At 39.0% G+C, this 26494-nt stretch overlaps 1 protein-coding gene across 1 annotated transcript in view; it reads right to left on the reverse strand.

Annotated features, from left to right (window-relative positions):
- The window catches only part of DBT (dihydrolipoamide branched chain transacylase E2), a 54895-nt gene extending 33075 nt beyond the window's left edge, over positions 1-21820 (reverse strand). Inside the window, exons 1-4 of the mRNA XM_025369663.1 lie at positions 21744-21820; positions 13022-13145; positions 7309-7384; positions 2576-2757 (exon numbers count right to left, since the gene is read on the reverse strand). Of these exons, the coding sequence (XP_025225448.1) occupies positions 2576-2757; positions 7309-7384; positions 13022-13145; positions 21744-21794 (433 nt within the window). The 5' untranslated portion in view covers positions 21795-21820. The remainder of the gene's footprint in view (positions 1-2575; positions 2758-7308; positions 7385-13021; positions 13146-21743) is intronic.
- Positions 21821-26494: the final 4674 nt, after the last annotated feature.

The raw sequence follows: 26494 nt of genomic DNA on the forward strand, positions 1-26494 counted from the left end.
AGACAAATCCAAAAAGTCTGACATTCTGCAAAACAAAGGCAATCTCTTCAAATAAGTGTCATGAAACAAAAGTAGAAGAGGATAAACTAGACTAAAAGAAACTTAAGAGATATAACAACTAGGTACAATGTATGGGCCTATATTGGATCCTAGTTTTAAAAAAATCAATTGAAATATCAAGGACATTTGGGGGATAATTCAGGAAATCTACATATGGTCTGTCGATCATATAAAATGGAAATAGGCCAATCGTGGTGGCTCATGCCTGTAATTCCAGCACTTTAGGAGGCTGCGGCCAGCAGATCACTTGCAGTCAGGAGTTCAAGACCAGCCTGGCCAATATGGTGAAACCCCATCTCTATAAAAAAATACAAATATTAGCCAGGCACAGTGGCGTACACTTGTAGTCCCAGTTACTCAGGAGGCTGAGATGGGAGAGTCGCTTGAACCTGGGAGGTGGAGGTTGCAGTGAGCCGAGATCACACCACTGTACTCCAGCCTGGGCGACACGGCAAGACTCCGTCTCAAACAAACAAAAAAATAAAATTGAAATGTACTGTCATGAAAACATAGATGAACAAAGCAAACAGATTGGACTATAGCATATACAATATATTATTTTGGTTAAAAAAATACCTACATGTACACATATGACCTAGAAAAATGTCTGGAATGATATACACGAATGTATTGAGTGTGATTTGTGAACATTATGATTTTTCTTGTTGTTTTGGTTTTCTGTATTTTATAACTTTCTGCAATGCACCCCTCCAGCTTTTATAATAATAAAAAGTAGTAGGAAGCCTTCAATAAATCATATTCTAGCTTTTAGAGGCAACATGTCATAGTAGAAAATATTCTGGACAAGGACTCAGGACATCTAAGTTCTAACTTTGGTCCTGTCACCAACCATTTTGCAAATTGTCCAACCTTTCTTTTTTTTTTTTCTTTTTTTTTTAAAGAGATGGAGTCTTGCTCTGTCGCCAGGCTGGAGTGCAGTGGCATGATCTCGGCTTACTGCAACCTGCGCCTCCCAGTTCAAGCGATTCTCCTGCCTCAGCCTCCCGAGTAGCTGGGACTACAGGCACACAACACCGTGCCAGGCTAATTTTTGTATTTTTAGTAGAGACAGGGTTTCACCACGCTGGCCAGGACGATCTTGATTTCTTGACCTTGTGATCCACCCGCCTCAGCCTCCCAAAGTGCTGGGATTACAGGTGTGAGCCACCGAGCCCAGCCTGTCCAACCTTTCCAGTTGGGTTTAGTTTCTTCATCTGCCAAACTGGAATACTTCACAGAATAATAAATGTAAAAAAATTTTATAAATTATACGATGTGATTCTGGAAAAAAAAAGATTGTAATATTAGTTATTGTTCTGCAGACTGCAGAACTAAGTGTCAGCCGGTCACTGTAATTCAATTACTCCTTCTAGACTTCTGAATTACACTGAGGTATCTTATCTCAGCACTTCCACGGTGGGAATGCTGGCCTAGGAGTTCTGTCACAGAACCTATTGTTCTTGCAGCCCCTAGTATCAAAACTGATTCCTAGATGATAAAACTTCGGTATACCACAATAGTGCTGTAAGGAACTTCTGAGTTAGCCAGCCAGCTGCCTACTACCACTGGGACTGCCAACTGTTTTAGCTTTCCTCTGTAACATTCTCATGATGAATTACCTTCTGACAGGACATCTACCACTTAAGTCCCATGGTTGTTGCTTCTTCTAAATGTTGGTATCTTTGCTTTCATTTTAATTTTCCTTCTTTTCTCTTCAACTTCTCTTGAAAAAGTTTATAACCATCCCCAACAAGAGTGCTTTTTTTTTTTCAACTTCTCTTGAAAAAGTTTATAACCATCCCCAACATAAGTGCTTTTTTTTTTTTTTGTATCAGTGGCAAACAGAGCAATCCATTATGTTAGATTTCATCTTTAGATACTCCAATTTTTGTTCTTAGTGGCCAGTATTTATAGCCTGAATCTTTAATTACTGAGAGAGCTTGTTGCCTCTTTGAACACTAAGGTCTCCAGAAGGCAGGTCTTCAGGTAAATGAAGTGTTACTGTACACATTTTTAACATGGCAACTGGCCAAAAGATAATAATGACTCACAGAGAACCTTTTCAATTTTCCTGATTTGGGCTTCTAAAACTCCAACTCAAATCCTGTAAGTTATTAAAAGTCCATCCCCAACCTTCTTACCCCTCCAAAAGGAGTAACATCACTGACTTATGTGGAACAGTGCATAACGCCACCTGAATGTTTGAGTCATTCCCCAGAGGAGAAAGGATGGGACATCCTCCACCTTTTTTGCAACATCTCATCTCTTCCTTTTGCTATTGCCTTTTTTCCCCCCACCTTTGGTTTTGTCTTATCCTATAATCCAGATTTCTATTTTGTGCTGAACTTGTTGCCTTTTTTCACACTGAAAAGATTACATTTCCCCAAGAGCCAAAAATAAATAGGAATAGAAAAAAACAAAAAAATAAAAAACAAAGATCACTTTTAATTGGGACCCAATGACAAAAAAAGACCAATAATCAATTTGGTAAAATAGATGAACAGACTTACAATACCTTTTAAAGCTTCCGTTTCTATGTCTACTAATGGCTTCCCCACATAGGCAATATCGTCTAGATTATAATAGAGTTTTTTAATGACTCCATCATAACGACTAGTGATGGTAACAGAAGCTTTATCACTTTGAACTTCACAGATGCTATCAAACTGAGACACTGTATCTCCTTCTTTTACATACCTAAAAGAAAAAGAAAGGAGACACTTTTACATAAACAATCATAAGTACAGATCATATTAAGGATGTAAATGCCATGCTGAGTTAGATCAGTATTCATCTAGCCTAGCATTTACTTTCAGATGGTGTACTAAGAAATGTTTCAGAGAAGACTATAATGACTTCCAGAGTCTCTTCAATGTATCTGCAAGAAATACTCAAAAAAATTTCAAGCAATCCATAGTCTATAATCCAAAAATTTAATTAAACTCTCAAGTTTTCTGTCTGACCCATTTATTAGAAAAATAAGTTCTAAAAATACATTTTTAAAGTGGTATTTCCTTCTATTGTCTTATATTACCCTTTTCCAAACTTTACGGGATGCCCAATACTTCCAGAAGCAAGTTTAAAAATTGATGTCCTTAATACATATCCTTTGTAATTTCGTGAATTTTAGATAGGAGTTCTCCCAGTCTTTCTTTCTAAAATTATTTTAGCCTGTTCTTATATAAAGTCCTTCTAACCCCATAATCATTTTAGGTATACTTTACAGGCTTTTCTAGAGAGTCTTAGCAAACAAAACAGGAGGAATGGGACCAAACCTGAAATAATACATCTAATTTTGATTCTAATGGCATTCTTAATGTCTCTAGCACTTATTTCTGACTTATTGCCAGCAACAGATAATTGTTGTCATTCTTGCTTCTTGTCTTCCTATCCTAACCAGTCCTCAGCCTATGATAAAACAGCACCCATGACATAGAAACCAGGTTTAAAAGCACATACTTTCACTTCCAGAATGATGGATTAAAGACTTCTGGAAATCTGCTCTTCCATATGAACAACAAGCACAGTGACAAAAGTTGTTAAAAATCTATTTTTTCAGAATTTTGGAAATTAGAAAAAAGGCTTGCAACAACTAAGAAGGATGTATTCAGGAAAAATGGCTGAGTTTTGTAGTATTTTAACTTGCCCAATTTCCATCCTCCTTTCCCTAGCACAGCAGGAGCCAAATCAGCAGCCTCGCAGCCACTGTAAGGGGAATACTAGGTTTGGATCACCACAAAAAGCAAAATCCCTGGAAAACTGGCACTACAGATGGTCTCTGACTTTTATAATTTTTCAACTTTATGATGGTGTAAAAACAATATGCCTTCAGTAGAAACAGTAATTTGAGCACCCATACAACCCTTCTGTTTTTCATTTTCAGTATTCAATAAACTGCAAAAGATATTCAATGGTTCTTTATAAAATAGACTTTGTATTAGATGACTTTGCCCAAATGTGGGCTAAGGTACGTGTTCTAAGCATGTTTAAGGTAGGCTAGGCTAAACATTTTCAACTTAAGACATTTTAGTTTTGATGGGTTTATGACTTATCCCCATCATAAGTCAAGGAGCATCTGGGTGGTTGTTGTTGGTAGAGACAGGGTCTTGCTATGTTGCCCCGGCTAGTCTGGAACTCCTGGCCTCAAGCAGTACTCCCATCTTGGACCCCCAAAGTGTTGGGATAACAGGCATGAGCCACCACACCTGGCCACATCTGTATTTTGTTTTATTTGTAACTTTTTGTTTGTAATTTTAAAAAACATCCTATCTGATTTACAAGACAACCACATTAAAGCAATACTTATAAAACTGTGTTGATGTGCTTTATGATGTTTAAAAATGGAATACTTTCAATATGGAGTGATAATTATTTGTTTTGTTTTGTTTTTTGAGACAGGATCTTGCTCTGTTGCCCAGACTGGAGTGCAGTGATGCGATCTCGGCTCACTGCAACCTCTGCATCCTGGGCTCAAGCCATCCTCTCACCTCAGCCTCCCAAGTAGCTGGCACTACAGGCCTGTGCCACCATGCTGGGCTAATGGAATAATAATTCTAAAAAAGGAAAACAGGAATACATATGACAAATAGCAAAAGGAAGGAAGAGGCGATAGAGCTATATTGGAGCAAAGTCTTTGTATTCCATTAAGTTTCTACTAATCCAAATTATAGTGTTTTAAATTAACATGTTAATTGTAATCCTCAGGGCAACCACAAAGAAAATAACTTTAAAATATACACTAAAATGTTTACATACTCCAATAAAAAGGCAAAGATTGGCAGAATAGATTCTTCAAAAATGCTCCAACTATATGCTAAGAAATATAATTTAAATTCAAGAACACAAATGGTAAAAAGTAAAAGGATCGAAAAAGGTATGTCACACAAGGCCAGGTGTGATGGCTAGCCTGTAATCTCAGGAGTTTGAGACCAGCCTGGGCTACAAAGCAAGACCCTGTCTCTCAAAAAAAAAAAAAAAAAGAGAAAGCAAGCAAGCTAGAGTGGCTATACTATCAAATAGACTTTAAGACAAAAGAACATATAACATCTAAACTTGTTTTAGAAGTTTATCAAAGGATTTGTGAAATTTAAGTAGTTTTTTCTTTTTCCATACATTTGCTCTCACAAATTCTAAGAATAAATGAGGTTTTATTTTACCTTACCCAAAACCACACTCTTCCTGCTAAATTATGCTTCCTTACATATTCAAATTTCTATTCTCAGGCTCCATTTTATAGACTAGAATTCTGCCCTTTAGCATTTCAAGTGCAACACAATATGTATTTTTTCCTTAAATTATTTATGGATATTGTTTGAAATGCTTGTTCCTCAGTGCTGTAAAGAAATAGCACTTGAACATAAATTTAATTTACTCAGCAAGGCCATTTTTACTTCCGGCAGAAAGAGTACATTCAACAGCAGTTTTGCTACAAGAGTACACCGAACAAAGAAGACAGGGTCATTTATAACCTGATACATCCAACCTACTGCTGTGTCCGGGGTTTCCACTGGCTGGAACGGGACCTCACATTCTGTATTTGTCCTGATTGGCTAGCAACTTAGAACTTTTTAAAAGAGGCAAAGGTAGAGGAGAACAAAGGAAGGAGGAAGTAACTTGTGGAATGCTGAGAAAGGTAAAAACACCTTCAAATAAGGAAGAGGAACAGGCTATGACCTAATGCTTGCTTGGCCCAGTATAAGCATGCCAGGGCAAATATTTAGGCTAAATTGTAGGAGCTAAGAACAGAAAGTACATCGATTTCCTTATCACGGCTAGCAGATATTTAAGAATGTTAGCACAGGTCTTTGAATAAATTTTGCTTCTTAGAGAAGTTACTATTTATTCCTAATTAAATGAGGAAGAACGTCTTTGAAGAGGAACCTCTACTTTACTTTTTACAATATTAAGTTAGGGAAAAAAAAAAACAGAATTCAAGAAAGCTATTAATATTTCTTAAAGAACTTCTGAAAAACTAATCAAATGATTAGTTTCTCATTAAAAGAGTTTTAAGAATTTTATTAGGAATAAAATAATTTCCCCTTCTAAGAGCCGTAAGCCCTATACTAAGCATATGGGTGTACAGAATAAGAGGTAGAAATTAAGAAATGGTTTTTTAAAACAATCAAAAAAAGCTGGGTGCAGTGGCTCATGCCTGTAATCCCAACACTTTGGAAGGCCCAGGTGGGAAGATCACTTGAGGCCAAGAGTTCAAGACCAGCATGGTCAACATAGTAAGACCCCATCTCTACCAAAAAAAAAAAATTCTATAAAGATTTTTTACTACTGTCTTGGTCTTGAAAAGAAGGTATTATCAAATGCATTTCTTATACATGACATTATTTTGATCCTTTCAATGCTCCAGAGGTTGGCAGAGCAAGTACTGTTATCCACATATGACACATTAAGAGACCAAGTGAGTCACAGGTAGGACAGCTAATAAGTTTCAAGATCAGACTCTTATGATTTGAAGTCCATTGCTATTTCCATAATCCCACAATGCCAACAGAGACATAACCGTAAGGTATGTTTATGTTATTACAGTTCTCTTCTAACTTACAAAGCAATAACAATAAGTAAAGAATGTTTAAAGTAAAGAATGTTTAAAGTAAAGAAGTAAAAAATAAGTAAATAACAAGAAAAGAATGTTCAGGTGGTTGAACCAGATTCTTAAAAGGATCTTTAATGGTGTAAATCTAAGGTGGGAAGTAATCTATTTCTCATCTTAACTGCCACTTCTAACAACCTCTAAAACTGAGTTCGGTACCCAGAGGTGTTTCTATTTTTCCAGAAGGTGAAATAAAGAAATGGGGTAGAGGATGAAAGGGTTTTGTTTCTTTCAGGCCCTTTTTTGGATAATTTTTCAATGTTTCAAAATTTATTTTTCAATTCGTGATTTTTGGTAAAATATTTTCATCTCTTCTAAACATGCAAGTAAACTGTATCAGGTAATGGTAAGTCAAACATACATTCTTACTAAAGTCATTTTCAGTACAGTGAAGAGAGCTCAGACTACCTGACAGTTTTAAATCACATTGAATGAAGTACCTTGATGCATGACAAATTCCTTCACCACTATATCATCAACACAAGGTAATTCTACCTTATTGCTTTTAAAAATGCATTATGTGTTTATAAAGACGTTTCTCAATTTAGATTCCAACTATCCATTAAATAAATAAAAATAAAAATAGTTATTTTTACTCAACTTATTTTTAAATTTACTTAAGAGATTTTTTCAGATTCACTTACCATTCTTTAACAGTTACTTCTCTAATCCCTTCTCCAATGTCTGAGAGCTTGAACTGAACAACCTGTCCACGGAGAGCTTCAAAGACAAATGAGAAACGATCTCATTAAGTATGTAACATATTACTAATATATACTTTCACATCTAAAATCAGAGAATGTTCTCAGGCAGAGGCAGAAATTCTTCCATCTTACAGACAGAAAAAACAGCATTTTATAATTTTTAAGAGCATAACTATTATTCATAACCATCAGAGATTTAAATAAATTATTTTACAACACAGACCTCCTGGCACTGCCACAGAACTTACATTTTCCAACTTCCAAAATGGTCTGTTATAGGGCTATAAAAGGCCCCACTAACAAATTAATTAAATTTTGAAACAATATAATGAATAGAAAATAGAACAAAGATATACAAAGAGAAACCCAGCTAGATATCCTTGTTTTAAGTTATAAAACTATAGTAACATGAACAGATTTCTTTTGAATTTATATAACTATTCTTTCTCATTCTTAATGGCTAAAAATCAGGCAGTTCTATATCTAGCAAACTTGATGGAAACTTGTTTGTCCAAACTTATGTTCTGCCAACTTATCCCTAAGTCGTCTCTTTCCTCTTCCCATTTTTTACCCCTTTTCAAATTTCTACCCATCCCTCCTTTTTTAGAGACAGAGTCTCACTATGTTCCCCAGGCTGGAGTACAGAGGACATTCACAGGTGCATAAATGCATACTACAGCCTCAAACTCCTGGGCTCAAGCAATCCTCCTCCCTCCATCTCCTGAGGAAGCTGGGACCACCCACCACACCCAGCTTCTATACCCTCTTTGTAATACTTAGATGCCAGTGATACTGTATAGTAATTATTCTCAAAAGAGAAAAGTATTTCTGGTCATTTGAAAGCATGTATGGACCCTCCCACTTTTCCAGGTTAACAAATGGCTCTGAACCTATTCAGGAATGCTCCTGTATCTTTAGACTGCTGTTAACCATATTTGCTTATAAAACATATAACAAATTAATTAGGGTTGTAAAATTTTCTTAAATATGGGGAGTTAAATTGGTAATAAAAACTAAAAAATACATTTTGGTTATGGAGGTATTAGGTACCTCTTACTTCCTCTCTAGCAAGTTGGGTCCTCTCACAGCTTGCTAATTGGAGTATAACCTGGCAACTTTCTGAATGGTTTAGCATTAAGAATCAAAAGCATTTAAAAAAAAATTTTTTTAATCAACATTCTTGATTCCATAAGTAATTCCACTTGCTAAAAAATGGTTACTATAGGGTCATAATGACGAACTGGAAATCAATCTAAGTAACACAAAAACAAGAAAATACACTATGGCACCTCTATACAAAGCAATATGCAAGGAACAGCAAGAGCATGAAAATGTGATGGTTTATGGCAAGGTTAAAGAACAAACAGTTCTCTATAGCCAAAGATACAGTATTTGGCAAGAAATCAGCCCAGATTTGAAAGACTTTGTGCACCATGCTAAAATATTTGAACTTCATCCTAAAGGTGATCAGGACCCAGTGGTAAGTTAACGTGGTCATAAATTCTTTACAGCTGTTCCCATCAGGAGGTGGAGTCTATTTTACCAGTTCTTAAATCTGTGCTGGGCTGTGACTTGCTTTGACAAATAGAATATAACAGAAGTGAAGTGTGCAGGTTCGTGAGGCTAGGCCTCAAAAGTCCACACAGCTTCTCCCTTCTCCCTTTTGGAATGCTGCCCTAAAATCCTCATGGAAGGAAGTTGATCTAGTCTACTGGAGGATGAGACATCAGGAAAAGGAGACATGAGGTGCCCCTTCTGAAACCCAGCATGAATTGTCAGACACATGACAGAGACCATCTTGGATCTTCCAGCCCAAATGATCCTCTAGTCAAATACAGCCATATGAGGGAGCCCGGGCATAACCAGCAAGGAAATCACCCAGCCAACCCATGGAATCCTGAGAAATGATCAGTCCTTGTTGCTTTAAGCCACTAAGTTGTGGGATTGTTTGTTATTCAGCAATAATTAACTGATATGGAATCCTATTTATAATATCAGATCGGCAACTTTAGGAGGTCTATAATTTTAGAAAAAAAAATCTCTGGCAGGAGTGTGGTAGAAGGGGTCAGGGAGTGGGTGGCAGAGGCAAAACAAGGCAGGGGAAGCAGGAGGCTACTTCAGGTAAGAAGCAGAAGTATAGAATTTATTAATTTATTATTTTTTTAGAGACAGGGTCTCACTCTGTTGCCCAGGCTGGAGTGCAGTGGCACAATCAGCCCATGATAACTTCAAGTTCCTGGGCTCAAGTGATCCTCCCACCTCAGCTAGGACTAGCAGTTGACTACAAGTGCATACCACCACACCCAAGTAATTTTTAAAAATTTTTTGTAGAGATGAGATCTCACTTTTTTGTGGCCCAGGCTGGTCTCGAACTCCTGGCCTCAAGCAAGCCTCCTGCCTCAGCTTCCCAAAGTGCTGGGATTACAGGTGTGAGCCACTCTGCCCAGCACAGAAGTATGTGATTTATATATTTATATACTTTTCAAAGCTGTTTGAAACGAAGGCAGATTTAAGAAATATGTAAGATGTAAAATTAATAGGTTTTGATAATCAATCTGATGTGAGACTAGAGTCAGGATGACTCTAGGTTTCTAGCTTTCCTTCCTCCCTTCCTTCCTTCCTTCCTCCCTCCCTCCCTCCCTCCCTCCCTCAGGATGACTCTAGGTTTCTTTCTTTCTTTCTTTCCTTCCTTCCTTCCTCCCTCCCTCCCTCCCTCCCTCAGGATGACTCTACGTTCCTTCTTTCTTTCCTTCTTTCCTCCCTTCCTCCCTTCCTTCCTTCCTCCCTCCCTCCCTCCCTCAGGATGACTCTAGGTTTCCTTCTTTCCTTCCTTCCTTCCTTCCCTCCCTCCCTTTTCCTTCCTTCCTTCCTTCCCTCCCTCCCTCCCTTTTCCTTCCTTCCTTCCCTCCCTCCCTCCTTTTTCCTTCCTTCCTTCCTTCCTTCTTCCCTCCCTCCCTCCCTCAGGATGACTCTAGGTTTCCTTCTTTCCTTCCTTCCTTGCTTCTTCCCTTCCTTCCTTCCTTCCTCCCTTCCCTCCCTCCCTCCCTTTTCCTTCCTTCCCTCCCTCCCTCCCTTTTCCTTCCTTCCTTCCTTTCCTCCCTTCGTCCCTCCCTCCTGATGACTCTAGGTTTCTAGCTTCCCTCCCCTCCCCTTCCCTCCTGATCCCATCCCTTCCCTTCCCTTCCTCCTCCTCCTTCTCTTCTTTTTTCTTTTGTTTCCCCTCCCCTCCCCTCTCCTTCCTTCCTTCCTTCCTCCCTCCCTCCCTGCCTCCCTCCCTCTCCCCTCCCCTCCCTTTCCCTCCCCTCCCCTCCTCTCCCCTCCTCTTCTCTTCTCTTCCCTTCCCTTCTCTTCTCTTTGACATGGTCTAACTCTGTTGCCCAGGCTGGACGGCAGTGGCATGATCACAGCTCACTGCGGCCTCAACCTCTGGGGCTCAGGTGATCCTCCTACCTCAGACTCCTGAGTAGCTGGGACTACAGGTGTGGACCAACATGCTCAGCTGACTTTCTAAATTTTTTTGTATAGACAGGGTCTCACATCAATGGTTAAGCTAGGCTAGTCTAGCTTAATGATTTACTGAGTTAGGAAATATCAGAAGGAAAAGAGATTTGTAGAAGACTGAGTTTTGGGGACATTGGAATGGAGATGTTTTGTTAGCAGTTGGTGAGAGATCTGAGTTACAGCTACAGATTCGGAAGTGTTCAATGAGGTAAGAGTTGAAGGCATGTGTGTAGATGTAGTACAAGAAGAGAGGGCAAAGGATGGGATTCTATGAGAAACTGAAGTTTAAAACAGAAGCAGAAGAAGAGGAACCTTAGTAAGTGTCCAGAGAAAGCAGTATTAGTATATGTAAGCAGTATTAGCATACGTAAGCAGTATTAGTATACCTAAGCAGTATTAGAATATGTAAATATTTTACATATTCTAATTTATTTAATCCACCCAAGTATAAGGATCTTTGTTTTGTGTACTGATATATACCAAGCACCTAGAGCAGTGCCTTGGAACACAGGTGATCAATAAATATTAATTGTTGAACGAATGAATTCTCACAAGAATACAATTAGCTAAATACCATGATTACTCCCATTTCCCAGATGGTGAAACTTGCTCGAAGTTGCACCGCTAGTAATTTGTAGACCTGGAATCCAAGTAGCCTGGAACTGGTGTATCCAGGAACCCAAAGCTCGTAAGTGTTTACAGACTGGACCAGGAAGTTGAAGTATTTACTTGAATGACCTCTATTTTCTCCGGGAAGTAACAAAAAAAGATCAACTTTAAAAAATGGAAATGTTTGTAAAAGTAGTGAAGGTAAAGTTTACATATCTTAGGCTACAGTGCAGGATGACATAGAAAAAGCATGGAAGATGACTGGGAACAGTGGCTCACACCTGTAATCCCATCACTTTGAGAGGCGAGACCCTGTCTCAAAAAAAAAAAAAAGAAAAGAAAGAAAGAAAAGGCATGGAAGGCTGGGTACAGGGCTCATGCCTGTAATCATGGCACTTCGAGAGGCAGAGGCGGGAGGATCTCTTGAATCCAGGAGTTTTAGACCAGCCTGGACACTGTGACAACACCCTGATAAATAAACAAAGTAGCCAGGTGTAGTGATGCACTCCTGTAGTCCCAGCTACTCAGGAGGTTGAGGCAGGAGGATCATTTGAGCCCATGAGTTTGAGGTTACAGTGAGCTATGATTGTGCCACTGCACTCCAGCCTGAGTGCAGACAGAGTGAGATCCTGCCTCAAAACAAACAAACAAAAAAACAACAAAAAAAAACCAGCATGGAAAGCCTGACTTGGAGTCTGCCTGGAATTCCCCCATTTTTCATTGCCAGCACGAACTAAGCTCCCATGTATCTGTCAAAAACTTAATGGTGTAACAAAAGTCTAGGGTTCTTTACCAGGGTTCTAAATAGAACATCAGGAAAAAAACAGCTCTTATGCCCTTGCCAAATCTAATACTTAATCCTTCAAGTTCTTTACAGAGGGTAGAAAAAGCTGGGGAAAAGGTAAATAAATGGTAAAAGTCAGGGAACTTTCTGTTTAGGACTAAATCAGGCTGGTTTCATCACACCATGTTCACATGATAGATTAAGTGCTTCCTTCAACAAACAATACCACAATATGTACAACAACACAAAGATACTTCTATTGTCAACAATATACCTTGACTGAGAAAGTCATATCAATGCTGACTATTGCACTTAGATGAGCCAGATGATAAATAGATGGCCCAACACAACCCATTCCCAACATTATAAAGACACAAGTGCTGGGTGAGATAAGTTAATGCCTGCAATCCCAGCTCTTTAAGAAGCTGAGGCAGGAGGATCACTTGAGCCCAGGATTTCAGGTTATAGTGAGCTGTGATTGCACCACTGCACTCCAACCTGGGCAACAGAGTGAGATCCTGTCTCTAAAAAAATTTTTCTTTTAAAAAGGGGTACCGGTGTTAAGGAAAGTATGTAAAAAAGAGGGATGAGAAAAAAGAAAGTGAGAATTGGGAAAATGTGGGGAGATGGGAAGGGCCCGGCTAGAAATACAGAGTCAACTTTTTTTTAGTTTAAAAAGTCTCAATCAACTACTAAAAAATATTACTGAATGAGGTACAAAACATTATTTTATACGTGTTATTTTGAAATCATACTTACCAGCAGTTGTTTTCAGGAAGTGATGTGGATGACTATACTTGAATGAAGGATAACCAAAGAAACACACATAATTTGGCTTCAAAACATGAACATTACCACATGTTTGAAAATAGCGAACACAAATCTACAGATGAGAAAACAAAAAGTAAAACCATTTATAAACGATTACACTGGCTTATCTCTAAGTATAAACTGAATTTCAATTCTATTCTAAAAGTAGAACCATTATCACAATAGAAATATGATATCCTTAGATTTAGATTTGTTACATTTATGATCCTTGCTCAAAATTCCTTCTGAAAGTAAAGACATTTTAACAGTGTATTCTGTATAAATACATCAGCTTATAGGTATGCTTTAATCATTGGACTTCCTGAACTAAAACTACTAAAGAATTCTAAAGTAACAGTTAGCATCTAAAAACAATGAAACACTTGTATAGTATGATACCCTCAAGTTTACTTATAGTAACTTACAGATGACTGTTTAGCATTCACTATTTTACATAGTACCTTAGTATACTATTATTTAAAAACCTCTTATAGAAATCAGTAGGCCCAAAAGTATTCAACTCTACATATTAAAACCTAAGTGTCTGAAAGGTATTGTGTGTGTGTGTGTGTGTGTGTGTGTACGTGTGTGTTTGTATTTGAGACAGGGTCTCACTCTGTTGCCTGGTCTGGAGTGCAGTGGTGCGATCACAGCTCACTGAAGCCTCGACCTTCTAGGCTCAAGGGCTCCTCCCGCCTCAGTCTTCCAAGTATCTGGGACCACAGGTGCATGCCACCCCACCCAATTAATTTTGTTTATTATTTGTAGAGATAAGGTCTCACTATGTTGCCCAGGCTGGACTTGAAGTTCTGAGCTCAAGCAATCTTCCCATCTCAGCCTCCCAAAGTGCTAGAATTACAGGTGCAAGCCACCACGCCAGGCCATAATATCTTATTTTGAAAGTTAATATTTTAATGCTATTAATACTTAGCTACATCACACTGTAAACATAAACTACAGAAATGTATTTACTTATTTAATGTTAAAACCCTGAGCTTACTTCTCTGCAGAAATTTCTAACCTTCTTAGCATAAGAATACTGATAAGTGAAACTTATTCATGTATGTAACAGAGTCACTTTTACTTTAAAAAAAAATCATGTACATTAGTGGTGATTCGCTCTTAAAGGCTATGTTATAATAAACATTATATAGTACAGTTATGTTTTAATACGTATTTATAAACTAGAATTTTTGTTTTATTCTGATAGTAAATAACATAAAATTAAAAGTTTGGTTTCCTGACAAGAACAATACATTTAAATTCATATGTTTTACTTTAAATTTCAAGCTATTACTGATTTCTGAAGGCAAAGAAAAACTGAAGATCCCTTTCCTAAAACATAAATAATCTTAAATCATTCATCTTAACTTTAGAGATCACCCTAAATCAACTAATCCTTATAATATCTACATTTTATTCTTATTAACATTAATATTCAGGAAATACAAAGCCTAACTAAAATAATTAAAATTGATAGCTTAAAACTAGAAGACAATGAAAGAATTCTCTTTCCCAAACATTTCCATTTTGTTTGTCCTTGCTTTCTCCTTCAGCTCCCATAATCCTGACTCTTGGTCAATAATCAAATCAAAGGAGTGAATCAACCTGTTTCATCAGACATAAAACTTAGGGACAATAAAGGAAAGTTTTGAAGTATATAGATCCACCTTAATTTAAATAAAATTGTTGATATTTTTAAAACGTTTGAAAGAAAATTAAACTATTAGAAGGTCTTACCTTCAACAACAACACAACTCCTGTTGAGCTATTCATGGGTCAGGGGCAGCACAAACCACCAAGCTTAACATTTATCGAGTGCCTCCCAAGTGCTGAGTAGTTTCAAAGCCTTTTCAGACAGACCAGGAACGGTGGCTCTTGCCTGTAATCCCAGCACTTTGGGAGGCTGAGGTGAGTGGATCGCTTGAGGTCAAGAGTTCAAGACCAGCCTGGCCAACATGACGAGACCCCCTCTTTACTAAAAATACAAAAATTAGCTGGACATGGTGGCACACACCTGTAGTCCCAGCTACTCGTGAGGCTGAGGCACAAGAATCGCTTGAACCTGGGAGGTGGAGGTTGCAATGAGCCAAGATCACACCACTGCACTTCAGCCTAGGTGACAGAGAGAGACCTTGTCTCCAAAAGAAAAATAGTCTTTTCAGACATCATCTTTTTTGTTGTTGTTTTTTATTTTGAGATGGAGTTTTGCTCTGTCACCCAGGCTGGAGTGCAGTGGCACAATCTCAGCTTACTGCAACCTCTGCCTCCCAGGTTCAAGCGATTCTTGTGCCTCAGCCTCCCAAGTAGCTGGGACTACAGGCATGTGCCACCATGTCCAGCTAAACTTTTTTTTTGTATTTTAGTAGAGACGGGGTTTCATTATGTTTCCCAGGGTGATCTCGAACTCCTCAGCTCAGGCAATCTGCCCACCTTGGCCTCTCAAAGTACTAGGATTACAGGCATGAGTCATGATGCCCGACCTAGACATCATTTTTATATCTTACAATTTCCCTGTGGAACATACACGTTAGCCCTCTTCAACACACAGGAAACTGATGGGAAAGGTGAAGTAATTTGTCCAAGGTCACACAGCAAATAAGTGGAACAATCAAGCTCTGAAGCTAAGTAAATTTGATGTCAAAGAACCTAGAAGTAGGGGAAATAATCCCTAATTTCAAAGAGTTTACAACCTATGTGAGAAAATAAACACACACACACACACACACAAAAACATACTCAAGCATGGACATGCATGCTCTAACTTTTTGTAATAAGAGACATAGCCTTCTTCAATATAATCCATAGGTTCACACACACAAAAAAGAGGCACAGGCAGTAAGTGATAAAGGAGTTTAAGTAGGCCGGGCATGGTGGCTCACACCTGTAATCTCATTGCACTCCAGCCTAGGCAACAAGAGCAAAACTCTGTCTCAAAAAAAAAAAAAAGAGTTTAAGTAAAGGGGTCTGGTGGGTTTTTTTCCACATTAGTGTGACCTGGGAAGGCTTCTTGGGGGAAGATTTAAGCTGCACTGTGCATAATAAGCCTCCATAATAAAAGAGCAGAAGGGTACTTTTAAGGCAGAGGAGACAGCATAAATAAACTACAGCAGAAATTTACTTAGCATATCTGCTGGGACACTGAGCAGCTTGATTTGGTTTGACCAAAGGTATAAAAGAGAGCAGTGGAAATAGCTCAAGGAGGAAATGGTTGATGACTATAATGTCAGTATAAGGAGTTTGAACTCATACATTATGGGTTATTGAAGAAAAAGGATTAGGATATTAGTAGTGGTTTACTGAATAGATTACAACAGATAAAATCTGGAGAGAAAGGGAGAAGTCAAGAAACTATTACATACCAAAATTATCAAAAAAGGATCTTTTTTTAAAAAAGAAACTATTACCATATTCCTCTCTTATCTCCTTATGGGCAGTGGACACGTTCAAGACCCCCCCGAATACTGAATCCTACATATTCTACATATACCATGTTTTTCCTATACATACATACCTATGATAAAGTTTAATTTATAAATCAGACACAGTAAGAGAGTAATAACTAACATCATAAAATAGAAAAATTATGATAATATACTTTAATAAAGGTTTTATGAATGTGGTCTCTCTCTCAAAATATCTTACTGTACTGTGCTCACCTATTTTCAGACTGCAGTCGACTATGGGTAACTGAGACCGCAGGTAAGAAGAAGAGAGTACTGTATAGCATCTGAAGGGGAGAGTACTGTGTAGTATCTGAGACGCAAAGCAACAGGCTCCTGACTGAGGTAATTAACAGTAGAAAAAGAAAAAAAGCAACAAAAGTACCATAGGCAGTATATGATTAATATAATAGTAATTGAATGGCTATGAGGAGAAGGCTAAAAGCACTGTGAAGTTGCTGAATAGATGGATTAACAGACAACAGGAAAGAGGAGAAAAAACAATTTTTCAAGCTAGAATTCTAAATTTTTTTTCTAGAAGCAGACTATTAGACTAGTAAATTATATTTTTAAATTTTCTTCAGAGACAGGGTTGGCTGGGCGCAGTGGCTCACACCTGTAATACCATCTCAAAAAATAATAATAAAATAAAGACAGCGTCTCACTTTTTTGCCCAGGATGGTCTTAAACTCCTGGGCTCAAGCAATCCTCCTGTCTCAGTCTCCCAGAATGCTAGGATTACAGGTGTGAGCCACCACACCCAGCTAGACTAGTAAATTAAGCATAAGGATTTAAACCTCCAATTTTAAAAAGGCATGCTTATAGAATTACCAGTTTTATATATTTTATATTTGAAGCAATTCTAAATTCATGTACAAACTATACTAAAGACACCTAATTCTATGGGGACCATCTGTACCAATTTGCCTGAGGTGACACCCAATTCACCCCTAGTAATTCAAGGCAATTATTAATAACACCATTTTCATTCTCAAATATATCCTGGTTGAACAACTACACATGTAGTCTAACTCTTAATGCAATTGTTTGACTAAAATAGGTCTTTCCTTGATTTTAAAAAATAATTCAGCCAGGTGTAGTGGCTCATGCCCGTAATCCCAACATTTTGGGAGGTCAAAGTGGAAGGATCACTTGAGCCCAGGAGTTCAAGACCATTCTGGGCAACGTAGTGAGACCTTGTTTACTAAAAATCAAAATAATTAGCCGGGTGTGGTGGTGAATGCCTGTAGTCCCAGCTACGTGGGAGGCTGAGGAAGGAGGACCACTTAAGCCCAGGTGGTAAAGGCTACAGTGAGCCAAGATCATGCCACCACACTCCAGCCTGGGCAACAGAGCAAGAACCTGTCTCAAAAATAATAATGAATAAAATAAAAAATTAGGCCAGGCACAGTGGCTCACACCCATAATCCCAACACTTTGGGAGACTGAGGCAGGCAGATCACGAGATCAAGAGATCAAGACCATCCTGGCCAACATGGTGAAACCCCATCTCTATTAAAAATACAAAAATTAGCTGGGTGTGGTGGCATGTGCCTGTAGACCCAGCTACTCAGGAGGCTGAGGCAGGAGAATCGCTTGAACCCGGGAGGCGGAGGTTGCAGTGAGCTGATACTGCGCCACTGCATTCCAGCCTGGCAACAGAGTGAGACTCCGTCTCAAAAAACATAAAAATAAAAAATCAATAATTCAATATCACAATCAGGACAGAAAAACATAAAGGGAAATAAAACCATTCACCAAAGTAGCATATTAAGGAAATATTTAATAATAATTCAATAGGCAGCTGTTGAGCACTCCTAAAGTCAGACATTGTACTGGACTTGGAAATGCAAAGCTAAATAAGATGCAATATATAGTTCCTGAATTCAAATTGCTTACACTTTACTACAGGAAGACAGACACAACAGAAAAATTCCAAATGGCATGATGTAATCAAGAGTCAAATGCATGATGTCCTACGGAAATGTAAAACACAACATTATAAAGCTATTTTAATAATTTACTACAGGGGTAAGAGCTGTTTTTGCTTACAACTTTTTACAAAAGTTTAAAAGCCTGACTTTTTTCTACTGAGTCATTTAAAAAATATTTATGAGCACCTACAATGTGCCAGGCACTTGGGATTATACAGACAACAAAACAGATGCAATTTCTTCCCTTATAGAATGCACAGTCCAGTGAAAGGTAAAGGTAAACAGGTGATTATAACACGTGCTATAATGAAGGAAATAGAGTGTGTTAAGGGAACCTAGCTGGAGAAAGTTATGTTGAAGTAAGACCTGAGGGATGAGTAGGAGTAACCCAGGGGATGAGGGATGTTGCGATGCGGCCACAGGGGAGTAAGGCAAGAGTCTTTAAAGCAGAGGAAATATAAGTGCAAAGGTCTGGAGTAAAGGTCTGGAGTTGAGAGAGAAAGCACAGTGTGTGTGCAATTAACTCAAGTTGTTCAACAGAGTTCTAGTGTAGTTTAGTGTGTAATAAGGGTGGAGAAGTGTCAGAGTTGGGGGTGGGATGGGTAGGTTTTGGTAAGGAAGGAGGTCTAAGAGACTAGAAAAGTCCAGATCATAAATTGCCTCATAGTCATTTGAATTTTGGACATTTTGCTGAAGGCAGTTTTAAGCAAGAAAATGACATTATCAAATGTCTCTTACTTTATAAGATCACTCTGGCTACACTATGGAGAATAGGTTGGAAAAATGACAAGACCACTGGAGGCATATAATCCAGTTAAGAAGGGCCAAGACACCTCCAGTTGAGGGCAGGGTGAAAAAATCATGACTACATTTCTTCAGAGAGAATTACAGGCTCAAATCAAGAGAAACTGGGCCAGGGCAGTGGCTCATGCCTGTAATCCCAGCACTTTGGGAGGCCAAGGTGGGAGGATGACCTGAGGTCAGGAATTCAAGACCAGCCTGGCCAACATGGCAAAACCCTGTCTCTACTAAAATTACAAAAATTAACCAGGCATGGCGGTGCGTGCCTGTAATCCCAGCTACTTGGGTGGCTGAGGCAGGAGAATCGCTTGAACCCAGGAGGTGGAGGTTGCATTAAGCCGAGATTGTACCACTGCACTCCAGCCTGGGCAACAGATCAAGACTCCTCCCCCAAAAAACAAAAACAAAAACAAAAATTAAGAGACACTGGTTTGAGGGTTCAGTTCTAGAGCCTGGGGAGTATGACCTGCTTTGAAGCTTTATGGCAGACACTGTGAGAAGACTAAAGACAAGCTTTTCTGCTGGGCATGATGGCTTACGCTGTAATCCCAGCACTTTGGGAGGCCAAGGCAGGCGGATCACTTGAGGTCAGGAGTTCGAGACCAGCCTGGCCAACATAGTGAAACCCCATCTCTACCAAAAATACAAAAATTAGCTGGGCATGATGGCATGTGCCTGTAGTCTCAGCTATTTGCGAGGCTGAGGCAGAAGAATCACTTGAACCTGGGAGGCGGAGGTTGCAGTGAGCCAAGATCGCACCACTACACTCCAGCCTGGGTGACAGAGAGAGACTCCATCTCAAAAAAAAAAAAAAAAGAACAAAACAAACAAACAAAACACACAAGTGTTTCTAAGCTCCCTTGTGCTAGCAGTGGCCATGTAACACTGTTCTGGTCAATGAGACTGGAACCTCATCCTCTTCCTCCTTCCTGCCTTGAACATAAAATAAGAAGTTGTAGCAGCCCTCTTGTAAACAGTAGGAAAAGGACAAATGAACTACTAGGGAAATGACGACATTGATAATCGTAAGCCACTGAACGCGAGCTGACATCTAATTGGGGATGCTCTGTATGCACGGATAATTTCCTGTTTATTGGTTGGGTTTTTAATTGCAGCTGGAAAACATCACATACATATGAAACTGGAGATTTCCAGGACAGTAGGATATATGGGTTTGGAGTAGACCTGGTTGGAAGACTGGGGAACTTTTGAACTCATCAGCATAGATGGTAACTATATCCAAAGAGTGGATGGGATAACCCAGAAAGTGGGAAAAGTGCAGAGGGCCAAAGTCAGAGCCCTTTAGAAAGAGCAATATTTAAAAGGTGGGTAGGGAAAGAGGATATTAGGATGAAGTGGCCAAATATGAAGAAAGAATAATATTGGGAGACTGGTGTCACAGAAAACAAGAATGGAAAGCTCTAGAAAGAAGAGAGACCAATATATGTAAGTGTTGCTGAGAAGAGCTCTCTTCTCCTGGTTATCTCTTACTTATCCTTCTTAAATCTCAAGTCATACAGTATCCTCTGGGAACTCCTCTGACCCCCAAGTCTGCCATAGGTGTCTACTCCTGTGTGTTCCTGTAGTTCTAGGCACTTGTTCCATCACAGTACTTCTCATGCTGGCTTGTAATTTCTTAATATCTGTCTCCCTCTCCTTTGTCCTCCACCACAAGGTTGTAATCTCTTGAGAAGGAAGATATGATGTCTATTTCATATTTGTATCTCCAGTGCCTAACACAGTACCTGGTACATAGCAGGCTCTTGAAAGTTTTTGTAAGATCGGGGTCACCAAGGCAGGAACATCTAGGGAAAGGGAGAGGGGGCAGGAAGAAGAAACACTAAGCAAATAGGGTGAAATAATATCATTACCGGGATGTGTCGGTGCTTGGTGCTAAGACTGGGAGAAAGAGAGGGAAGTGCAGGGGAGACGGTGGTGGGTCACAGCCTTGGTGACAAAAGGGTAGGAATGGTATGTGGTGCGGACGTAGAAGTACAAGCCAAAAGAGTGAAACACAAGCCGCTCAGTTATTCGGAAGCAGGGCCCCCTGGTGATATTCTATAACTTGAACGGCCTCTTCCTCTACACATTGTAAATTCCTTGAGGGCAGGGGTCGTGTTACCAGTGTTTGGCATACTGTGGGTACGCAATAAATGCTAAACGAATATATCTCTGGATCCACAGCGCCTATCACCAATGCCTGGCATCTGGAAGGGGCTCAATGAAACGCCAGCTGGGCCTCGGTGTACAGATGAAGCAGGAGGACGGGTGAGTCGCTGCAGAAGCGCTTCCAGGTAAGGGGAGGGAGTGGGTCTCCACTCCAGACTAGTCGACTCGCTCCGTTCTCTGCCCTTTATTGTGCATGCATCCCTTCACCTCTCCATCACGCGTGCCCTGGACGCCTGGCACCGGAGGAGAAAGAAACACACCACTCCTGGATGACTCCGGACAAATCACTCCTTCCCGGCCTCAGATCTGCCCAAACCCGCTTACCAGCTTCCCCGCATTCCTGCTCCAAGTTCTCAGCATACGGACTGCAGCCATCTTACCCCGGAAATGACAGCTGCGCCGCAAACCCGAGAGACTCTCCGCGGCGCGACCTATCAGAAGATGGGAGACGCGCCTCCCCCTGGGCGACCAATAGGGAGGGCAGAAACGAGCCTCCCACCCAACAGCCAACCAGGGAGTAGGGCGGGGCCTGAGCTAAAGCCTAAAGTTGGGGACCCCGCGAGGAGGGAAAAGAGCCTGGGGGATGGAGGCGGGGCAGAGGGCAGCCCAAATTTAACACTGCTGTGTAAATACGGATGCACCAAAGATAATCTTTTTAGTGTATGTGATGGGGGAAATAGAGAGTGTTAAGGAAACACAAAGGAAAGGTACTTACCTCAAGAAAGTTATGTTGCAGTAGGACCTGAGGGATGAGGTAGAAAACATTCCTCTTCTTCATTTGTAATGCAACCGCCTGAAGTACAGAAAATAGAATATATCTATATGTTGTAGCAAGGCTCTGGACAACTAGTTGTTTCACAAGTCCATACAGCAGTACTTTCCAATGACTGCCTTTTTTTTTTTTTACTCCCATTTAGTGTTTTTGATTACCAAAATTGGCTAATCAATTTTTTTCATGAAAGATGAACATTACCTAATGTCTAAAATAAACATGTTACCATCTTTCTTTTTACAGATGCTGTCAGATGCAGCTAACTAACATACGCAATACATGTCACAGATATATGATCTTGATTTACTTGTCTCTTGAAGAAATGTCAAATTCGGGTCAAGTAGAACTGGTAAAGAAAAGATCAGAACTTTCTTTTAAAAGGCAATCTTCCTCAGAGCAACTAGGAAACCAATTTCTGGAAATGTCCAGGATGACATTAGACTGTTACTGCTTCTTACATGGGAATGAAAATCTGCACAGATGTCTAAGGAATTACAGAGAAAAAAACTAGAACAAATACATTTTAAATCCTCAACATTGAAGATTAGTGGTTATGAAACAAAATCTCAGGTATTTCACAACTTCATTGTTTAATATGACCCAAACACTTTTTCTTCTCATTTGCCATTTTATGTATTACACACCTACACACATACACACACAAAATCACTACAAACAATAAATCTTATTATCTTTTCTGTTTGTTTGTTTGGCAGAGATAGGGTCTCTTGGGCCAGGCGTAGTGGCTCATGCCCATAATTCCAGCACTTTGGGAGGCTGAGGCAGGCAAATGGCTTCAGCTCAGAAGTTCAAGATGGGATCTCAGAAGTTCAAGATGTTGCCAGGCTGGTCTCAAAGTCCTGGTCTCAAGCAGCGATCTTCCCATCTCAGCCTCCCAAAGTCCTAGGATTACAGGCATGAGTCACTGGGCCCGGCCTAAATAGTTATCTTTATCAGAAAATCTAGACTAGTCAAAAGAATTTCAAGTTTTTACATTTCCTTGAAAATGTTTATAGATATTATCAATGTATTTGATAATCCCACAAGCATGTGTTTGTATAAAAAGCAGTGGCAGTTGTACCTTTGAAGTGAATCATCTCCCTTCCAAGGTGCTGCTGTACAACTTTCTTCCTCCTGATTTCCTTTTTAACTATACCTGCTCCTCAGAAGATAACTAGTTTATTTTCCTTTACCGTCTTTTTATCTCAATGGATTCTTGCTTCTATATTCAGTATGTGTCCTTATCTTTCATTCCAGCATCTGGAAAGAAATACACCATCTATTCCCTAGTTAATTCTTTTATTCGAGTTTGAAAGCAACAAAGACCCCATTTCTTCTCTTTTTTTAAATTTAAAAATGACCAGTTATGACCCACCAATTCCACTCCTGGATAGCTATGTAAGAGAAATGACAACAGTGTTCACACAAAGACTTGTATAGGAATAATCATAACAGCATAATAGCTATTCTAGAAATAGCCCAGATGTCCAGTAACAGGTGAATAAACAAAATGTGGTACATCCATATACTGAAATATTATTCATCCTTAAAAATGACTGAATTAGCAATAATTGCTATGACATGGATGAATGTGAAAAAAATATTATGCTAAGTAAAAGAATGCAAGCACAAAAAGTCACGTATTACATGATTCCATTTCAATTAAATGTCCAGAAAATGTTGATTTATAGAGATGAAAAACAGATAGTTTTAGTTTATATTAATTACATAAGATTATATTAGTATTATTAATTAATAAGGTTAGAATTAGAAAACAAATTAGCCTGGGGCTAGAGGTGGAAGGGGTAGTGATTGCAGAGGCAAGAGAGATTTTTTGTGTGTGTGGTGATGAAAGTTTCCTCTTGCCAGTTTGTGGCAATGATTGCATAATTCAAAAATCTTTGAAGTATACACTTAAGACTAGTGAATTTTATGGTATGTAAAGTATACCATAATAAAGCTGTTAAAACTGTGTTACATGGAAGAATAATGAACATATGAATAAAAAAAAATACATAAGGCTGGGCACGGTGGCTCATGCCTGTAATCCCAGCACGTTGGGAGGCGGAGGTGGGTGACGAGGTCAGGCGTTCAAGGCCAGCCTGGCCAACATAGTGAAACCCCGTCTCTACTAAAAATACAAAAATTAGCCAGGAATGGTGGCACATGCCTGTCGTCCTAGCTAATTGGGAGGCTGACGCAGGAGAATTTCTTGAATGTGGGAGGCAGAGGAGGTTGCGGTGAGCTGAGATTGTGCCACTGCACTCCAGCCTGGGCAACAGAGCAAGACTCCATCTCAAAACAAAACAAAACAAATACATACATCACATAATAATATAACAAAAACTCTTGAACCTACCACTCAACTTTAAGAAATAGAACCTACGGAAAAACACATCATGTAGGTTGTCTAAAAATAAAATACATTCTAAACTACAAAAAAAGAAATAGAATCTTTCCTGTTAGTGAAGATCACTGTCTGCTCCTTCCTTTACCTCTCCCCTCCATAAGCGTTACCTTGAATTGTGTTTATCATTCCCTCGTTTCTTCTAGAATTGATCACATATACATATATGGATGGATGCCTAGCAACATATTATTTACTTTTGCTTGTTTTTGAGTCTCATAAAAATGGTATCAAACTATATATATCTTTCTGTAACTAGTGTTTCCGACATGATTTATTTATCCATTCTCTGCTGAGTGGATATTTGTGCTGTTTCTAGTTCTTTGCTATTACCATCAGTGCTGTTATGAACATTCTTGATCATTTCTCCTGGTGCATGTTCTAGAGTTTCTTTAGCACAGTGCTTCTCAGACATAAATGAGCATTCATAGCAACTGGGTATCTTGTTAACATGCAGATTCTAATTCAGTAAATGTGGGTAGACCTGACATTCTGCATTTCTAACAAGCTCCAGGTGATACAAATGCTATTGGTTAGCCAACTACACTTTGATTAGTAAGCTCAGGATAAATACCTAAAAATTGAATTGTTGAAACGGGGATTATGTTTATCTTCAAGTTTACTCTAGATAATATGAAATTGCTTTCCAGTGTGATTGTACAAACTACATGCCTAGCTGCTGTATGTTTATTGTTCCTCATGTGATATTGTCAGATTTAAAATCTTCCCCCAATTTAGTAATTATAAAATGGTGTTGTCATCTTAATTTGAATTTCTCTGATTATTAATAAAGTTGAGCATGTTTCTACATGTTTATTAGCCATTCTTAGAGTGCTTGCTCAATTGTTGATATTTCAAAGATGGGTTGTCTATGTTACTTTCTATAAATGTGGGACGGAATAAGATAAAACAATTTATCCTTAAGAAAATGACTGTGGGACTGGTACGGTGGCTCTGTAATCCCAGCACTTTGGAAGGCCAAGGTGGGAGGATCGCGTGAGCTCAGGAGTTTGTGACCAGTTTAGGCAACATGGCAAAACCCCATCTCTACAAAAAATTAGCTGGGGGTGGTGGCGCGTGCCTGTAGTCCTAAGAGACTGAGGCAAGAGGATCACTTGAGCTCTGGAGCTCGAGGCTGCAGTGAGTTATGATTGCATCACTGCACTCCAGCCTAGACAACAGGGCAAGACCCTGTCTCAAAAAAAAAAAAAAAAAAGAACATGACTGTGGCTTCATTAAATTGACACCCTGCTCTATTCAATGGAATTCTCCAGAAAGAGTGAAGTTTACCAAAACACAACATGCTAATTAATGAAGGTCTTAAAGTACTTGTTTGGCTCCTGAGTGTGACTTGACTGGTGTAGAAAAATCTGAGGATGACCTTCTGAATTCTAAGTGGTCAGGAGATAAATGTAGCCTAGAGTCAGCCCCTGCATTGACCATTACCCCAAAATGTACCAACATGTGCTTGCCTGAGCTACTGTAGTTCAACTATTTATGAATTTTGAGGACTTTTCATAGCTTAAGTATTTAAATGTCATTACTTATTTAGAAACTGTTTCAATATATGCTTAGTCAACAATGTTAATATAGACTTGTATGTATTGTATATAATATCGATATATATTTTGTTTAATATGGATAGTTTGTATTTGTAGTGATTCATTAAGAGTTTGAATTATATATAGATCTGCCTCTTTTTTGCCTATCATGGGCAAGTTTCAGTTTTCTTATGTACAAGATGAGACTGACATTGATAATACCTTCCCTACCATCTTCAATATACTTTCAGGGATATTTTGAGGATCAAAGGAATTCAAATATCTTGATACTACTTTGCATGATGAAAGAGTCTATATAAATATAGTATTAATATATTGGATGACTCATCAAGAA

The sequence above is a fragment of the Theropithecus gelada genome, chromosome 1 (genome assembly GCF_003255815.1).
Source record: "Theropithecus gelada isolate Dixy chromosome 1, Tgel_1.0, whole genome shotgun sequence".
NCBI classification, from domain to species: Eukaryota; Metazoa; Chordata; class Mammalia; order Primates; family Cercopithecidae; genus Theropithecus; species Theropithecus gelada.